This window comes from Henckelia pumila, chromosome 3 (assembly GCF_033568475.1).
Source record: "Henckelia pumila isolate YLH828 chromosome 3, ASM3356847v2, whole genome shotgun sequence".
Taxonomy (NCBI): domain Eukaryota; kingdom Viridiplantae; phylum Streptophyta; class Magnoliopsida; order Lamiales; family Gesneriaceae; genus Henckelia; species Henckelia pumila.
The window spans coordinates 48,104,269-48,111,229 of NC_133122.1; the positions used below are offsets into that span (position 1 = coordinate 48,104,269).

The 6,961-nt window shown below is 35.6% G+C and overlaps 1 protein-coding gene across 1 annotated transcript; it reads right to left on the minus strand.

Annotated features, from left to right (window-relative positions):
- Positions 1-289: 289 nt before the first annotated feature.
- On the minus strand, positions 290-4,949 carry LOC140887792 (GPI transamidase component gaa1). The gene is made up of 7 exons (XM_073295279.1): positions 4,810-4,949; positions 4,506-4,716; positions 4,320-4,411; positions 3,466-3,565; positions 1,872-2,727; positions 1,478-1,602; positions 290-1,291 (listed from the first exon to the last, which is right to left on the minus strand). The coding sequence occupies exons 2-7, from the start codon at positions 4,592-4,594 to the stop codon at positions 427-429; spliced, it is 2,127 nt and encodes a 708-aa protein (XP_073151380.1). The 5' UTR covers positions 4,595-4,716; positions 4,810-4,949; the 3' UTR covers positions 290-426.
- Between the last annotated feature and the right edge of the window lie 2,012 nt (positions 4,950-6,961).

Sequence of the window (6,961 nt, forward strand, 5' to 3'; positions counted from 1 at the left end):
GAAATGCAGAAATTGTGTTTTGAGTAAAAGCATGACTAAATAATAATTGTCTCTAAATCATGAACTAACTACCAATAAACTATGTTGTACAAAGCAATCGTCATGCAACAAAAATAATCTATAAATCTAACCTGTGGGGTAATGTTTTTCTCCATAATGTCCATAAATGGAGGAGGAGATTGGTTAAACCCAAACGTTAAGATGCGCATATTCATTTGACGATGAGTAAAAGGATCAACTGTTGCTACTTCAGAAATCCCCATTAGCAAGGTTAGAAAGAGCAGAAAAGTGGAACAACTGTATCTAAGAACTGCAGTAAATAAGTTTACAAGCCAAAGTGAAGGCAGAGCCTGAAGCAGAATAAATGCCAACTGTTCCCAATATCATTTTAAACAACATAACAAAGTTCCTAAAGTTTGAAGATTACTAACACTGATGCATGAAAGTGTGAATACATAGAACCCAGCAGGGAAGATGAACCATGCATATGTAGATATATGTAGCACTGTTCCATGCCCAAATGGAGACTGCCCAATCCCAGAAATCGCCAAATTTTACATGATCAAAACCTGCTAATGCACCTTTTGACAATAGAAACATCGTTGGAGGAAACCCAACAAACAACAACAGTATGTTACAAGATCCCCGAGCTAAAGCCTTTATGGTATTTGCCTTAAAGTCAAGCTTCAAGGGTGCAATGGTCAAACACAAGGGAGCCAATAGCAGCGCTCCTATTTCTGCTGTTGCAAAATTTACAACTGACATAAGACAAAGTCCAATGAAAGCAGCTGCAATGGTAACTGATTTAAGCAGAGCCCATTCTGCTCTTTGGGGTTGACTCGTACTGAGAAATGTAAAAGAATCGGATATGGCATATATGAAGAAGAGGCTGAGTATGGAGAGAATGATCCATATTAGAAGGTTGATTGATGATGAGGAATTAGGAATTTGGTAGAGAAAATAAGGGGACAATGTTACGATGGTACTCCACAGGTGGACGATAAGAACTGTTTTAGCAGCATATAGCCATTTCCATGATGTGAAAGTTGAGGCATGTTCACCACCAGGATCTGGTTTTAATGGAGCATCATATTCTCCAAGCTTCGGCATGCTGGCATCAGAGAAAAGAGATGCAGCAACCAGTGGAAAGGGAGAGATAAGCAATGCAAAGGCAATCATGTAGACGCCCACTGAGACGAACCTATTTGGAGAAGTTAAGAGATATAGAAAACAGGAATGGTGGAACTTCTCAAGGAGATTATTTACAGATCGTATAACCCCCTCGACTAACCTGCAATATGAAAACTATAAGTATGTGATGATAAAGCAATAAGAATTGACCATTCAAAAGCAACTGTACGGATTATTAAATTGACACACATCAGGTTCCTATACTGCTATACAGAAAACTGTGACTAAGAAACTTGTGCCTTGTTCAGTTCAAGAAAATAACATTTTTCCAGCAATTTTCACTGACCTGCCTACACGCAAAAGGAACATAACTCTCTGAGTCGAAGAAAACTTGGGTGAGATTTCCATAGTAATTGCATCAACTTGAAAATCACGAAAAGCACCGTGAGGACCAGTGGGAACACCTAATGCCTGCAAAAAGAGAATAAAAAACGATTATAACACATGTCAAAGCAAGAAGAATATTGAAATGCCGCAAATCATTGATATATGCTTTCAGAGTAAAAACATGAAGATGGTTTCTTGTGTGCAAATCAGAGACCCAACCCATTATTTAGCGGCTCTTATGGAACAAATAAGAAATGGTGGTTGTTCCTTAGTTTTTTGTTTTTTTTGGTGTTAAAATCTACTGGCTGGACATTCGACGGAATAATTTGCCCAGGAAACATTGACATGATTACCTGGTTATAGAGGGAACTCGTTAAAGTTGCAGCACCTTCAACGTACTCTGCAGCAGGGATCCCAAATTTCCACTGGGGATTTAAGTTTCTAGCCACCTTTCCTAGCAAAGCAAATAGTTCCCCGATACTGTTTAGCCACCAAGAATCAAGCAATGACCAAATCTTCTCCACCCTTACATGTAAACCTTGTCCATGAACAGCCAAGTAGTTAACAATATTAATGAGGTCTAGATTTGGCATCTGCCCATTGGACGCTTCAGCATATATTTTGAGAACATCCTTCTCAAATTCTTTGCTGCTATCAGCAACCTTAATCACAAGTGCAGCTGCCATTGTGCCAGCACGTTGAAAGCCCTTAGATGTTACTTCTCCTGCAGTTTGACTTTTTTTCTGAGAAGGCAGAATACAGGCATCACACATTTCTGAGTACAGCTTCAAATCGCCAAACGAAAGTGTGTTATAGTCTCTCAGCCACGTAGCAACAGCAGAATACTCATCGTGTTTTGAATCTGCGGCAAGCCATATAATATCCTTAGCAAGCCAAGTAACACGAGAAAGCAGAGAAAATACCGAATATGCAACTCCAAGCGATAAGGCTTCGCCGGTAGTGATCTTCACAGAATTATAAGGTGTGACTAATACGATAGCTTCCTTCCCATCACCACGTGGGGCCCTTATTATTCCAATTGTGTTGACCCCATAAGATGAACAACTGTGGTTCCCTTCTACAATGCCTGCATCAGGACCAAGGAAGAACTGTAGTGGATGAAATTTGTTAAGTAAGGGATGAAACTTGTGGTAGTTAGCTTCACCACCCAATTCCAAGATATGCTCTGCTATCAACTCTGGAATTTCACTGCATCCATGTATAAAGAAACAGAAGAGAAGTAGTTTGGGTGAAAACACGATTGCAGCAATGTTAAACGATGAGAGGGAAGAAGGACCATATGCCTTTTGTTCGTTACAACATGTAACATAATTACATAAAGCATTTTTCATCAAGACTAGAGATAACGCAACTAGGTAAATGCTGATGAAAGATAAACTGAAGCAGCCACAAGAGTCCTTCAAGCTGTGTTCTAATATCACACGTGTTTGCTCAAACTTGTAAGTGTAATTTTAAAAGAAACCATTATGGTTGGTTAAATGATGTATGAATGCCCTGATGCTTGATAAGGTTTGATCTTCTGGGCAACCGTCGTGGGCACCTAAATGAGCACCTGATGTGACATCTTGAGCATCCAATAGGTCAATGCCACATCAGCCGGTGTTCACAGAGCTGCCCACGATAGGTGCTCAGGAGATCAAAACTCGATGCTTGAAATCCATCAATAGATAATGGATAGAGAACGATGGATTCAGGAGGTGGCATAAGAAAAAATCTAAATAGTCAACGTTTCTACAGCAGAAGGGGAATGATGCAAAATAATCTCTGAAGTCGGTAGTGGTTCCTAGTCAGTAGTGTTAAGACTGCAAATAAACTCAAATAGAACATAAAATGTTAAGTAGGCCAGTGGAAGTGAACTCTATTAATTTAAATGGAGTAATAACTTAAGCCTGTTCAAGGAGATTTAATACAACGATAGATACCTACATGCCTGTGCTGACAGTCTTTGAATTAAAACTTAAAAGCTTGTTGAAAAATATCTCCCCTTCTGCAGCGTCATCATTAGAGAGCATAGGACTGCCAGAACCTGCAAAGTGAAATTCAAAATGTGGTTAGATAGTCAATCGTATTATTCTGCTACCAAAATAATATGATGAACAGTAAGATATGATCCTTCAATATAAAATATTAACCTTCGATAACTTCATCGACTCTCGCACCCTACCCAAACCCCAATTTTCTAACATTAAGCAGCAACTAGAAAGTATCAAATCAAAAAAGGCAAATTGATTTTCGGTTTTTCATAGTCCCTTTCGATGCATGGACCTTCGAGATACATTGAACACAACAAACCCAACAGGAAAATGGGAGGGGTCTTCCTCAACTGAAAGATTTCGTACTTATTGTGTAATTTCACACTATGGTCCACACTCCCATGGTATATTGCATCTAGACCAACACGATCACTGTGTCTGCTTTTTGTCAATTTAAAATAATTCAGAACATGATACCGAATGATGCAAGATGACAAATCAAGAGTTCTGCATGCCAGACATAGAAGAGCCTGTCGCTAGAAGAAGAAAATATGAGAAAACTTTAAAACACACTGTAAAAGTTAAAACAAGGTTCACAGACTTGTGTCCACTCAGCAAGAAACTAATCACACCAGCAAAGAGAGAGCCCTTGTGGTCTAGTAATCAAATAGCAAAATAACACATAACAAATACTGAAAGGTCGGCAAATTCACCAAAAAAATAATACTCTCCTACTATGATCAACCCGCTAAAGCAGATCACTAGACCGTGGCAGCAAAAAAAAAAGTAAGGAGAGATGAAACTAACCAGGCATCAGGGCATTTTCCGACACATGGGTGTTTATGGCGAGAACTGGCAAAAGAAGGAAAGCTAAAATTCCAGCAGAGCAGCACAACACACTGTAATTAACATCATTAATTTGCATTTCGCTGAATAAGAAAGACTTGAAAGGGTTCGTGATTCCGTCAATTTGTGAACAAACAGCTGAATTACCTAAATAAAACACTGTGCGATATGAGAAAAATGCCAATGCGGATAATCGGTCGGGGCTTTTGTTCGACGAGAGGCTCATTTCCAGCCATTTCAGCTCTCGAGATAGTGGACGAGCTCCCGGTGACTCCGTAAGACAGTGATTGCGGCTGTTACATACAAACTCGACCGAATCTCGGCTCGAATTGTTGTTGAATTACGAATAAATAAGACACTGATCAAAACCAGCAATTTCTTCAGTACAAAAGCGAAAACTGAACTGGAAGAGCAATTGCTGAATATTGGATAGAACAAAATCCATTAATACCAGAAAAATCGTTCAGAATCTTCAGCTCAGCTTGGAGGGTTTCGAATTTCGATGGAGCTACCCGTTATTTGTTCGGGTCACACTAACAAGCCCACGCAGCCCGCTTTCTATAGAAAATATAAATTTAAAATAAAAAAAAAATGGCTCAAATATGTGAGATGATTGGAATTTAGACGTGGACGTTTTCCCATTTAAAAATATTAGCCACGGCACACGATTGACTGTGCCACATAATAGACAAATATAAATACTTGTTTTTTTGTTGCCTTATTATATGAAATCAATGATATACTGAAAAAATTATTTTTGGTCAAAACAAAAACAAATTCATTCACGCACGATATTTGTTCTACTTTATAAAATTAGAAGAACTTAAATTAGAAAAATTGTCAAGAATAAAAATTTAACAATGTAACACAATTTAATCATGACATTTCACTACTTACATAGTAAACTGTCAAAAAATATAATAATTATTAAAATAAATCATACTCCAAACTTTTGTACTAATATTTTAACCTAAATAATGTATTTCCTTACAGTATGTTTGGATGTCTAAAAATGGAATTTGGAATTGGATTTGAAATTGAAATTTGATTTGGATTTTAAATTCATGGAATTCAAATTCCATTTTGGTGTTTGAAAAAAATTTAAAATACATATTGGAATTTAATAGCATAAATTTTAAGAAAATGATATTTTGTAAAAAAAAAAGTGTTAGGAAAACTTAAATTTGTAACTAAAGTTTATAAATTTATTATTACAAATAATTTTATTATTTTAAAAACCCAAATCCCATGAAATCCCATGAAATTCGATCAATTTTGTAAGGATTTCAGTTAGTTAAATGAAATCCCATGAAATCACATCAAATACGAATCCCGTTTTAAAATTTCATTTTGCCAAACATCAAAACCGTATTTGCAAATCCAAATTCCACCAAATCCACTCCAAATCCAGTACACCAAACACAGCGTTAATGTATTTCTTGCTATTGTCTTTTTGCAACATTGAAAAATAATATAATAAATAAATATAAATAAAAAATATATAATAATGAAGACATGTACTTTTTTTGTTATTTTATGTTTAAATCTCATCATTCAACCAAATCAATTCGCTTTGCAATATATATTTTAAAAAAAACAATATCTTAAGTAAATTAGGAAAAAAAAAAAAAAAAAAAGGCATTTAATAAGAGAACTTACATGCTTCGCTTTTGTTTCTGTATGAATCTATAAATATATATGTTAAAATATTATTTACATGGAAATCAATAAATATTATTAAAATTACAATAAATAAAAGTAGCCATCAAACATTAAAAATCAAATATGTTACCAATGAGAAGAACAAATATATACGTACAACTTAACCAATCAGAATGTGTACTTTAAACTGTAAAATGGTACTTAAAAAGTAAGAATAATTATCTGAAAAACATGTTTCAATATCTGAGAATTATTATCTGGAAAATAATCTATAGACTATAGTTAACTGCAAAAATCATCATGTAGAGAAACAGGAAAATGCACGCGGAAGTGTACATATTCATATATAGAAAAACTCTTAAATTTAAGGTACAAACTAAATCTTACGTAAAAGTATGAGTGAGAATTAGCACAAATACTGAAGATATCAACATAAGACCAAATTAAAAAAACTTAGCAACAAAAAGTTCAGAATTAAATTAGTTATTCACATGTTTAACTCTAACAAATTAAAAAATGGCCATATTTCGTAATACTTGCAACCTAATTCACAAAAATGCACTGAATCTATTAGCAAGAAAGATGAAAAAGAAAATGATAACATTTTAAAAGAAGCGATTAGGGGTGCGTGAGGCGAGGTTTCCTTGGCTTGAATCCTCCATCACTGGCACCATGGACGATGAGAACGAAAAAGTGTAGCAATACAACCAACGTATATAAACTTGAGGAGGAAATTAAAAGTTTATGAATATAGAGGCTTGAATCCTCCCTGTAAGATGAAAAGAAAAGAGTGGACCAACACGATTGACGAAAAAAGAGCTACACGATTGACGAAAAATTTGTTGCATGACGTTTTCTTTTGCACATATAATCAAACGGGTTCAAAGCAATTTACTTGAGTAGCAGCGATATGCAAAAATAGAGATCACTATCAATATATC

Excerpts from the sequence above, each read along its gene's own strand:
- LOC140887792 (XM_073295279.1), bottom strand. The coding sequence starts at position 4,594 with ATGGCTGGAAATGAGCCTCTCGTCGAACAAAAGCCCCGACCGATTATC. Across the intron at positions 3,566-4,319 it reads GGAAAATGCCCTGATGCCTG|GTTCTGGCAGTCCTATGCTC; the intron begins GTTAGTTTCATC and ends TTCACTTTGCAG. Across the intron at positions 1,292-1,477 it reads TTCCTTTTGCGTGTAGGCAG|GTTAGTCGAGGGGGTTATAC; the intron begins GTCAGTGAAAAT and ends TTCATATTGCAG.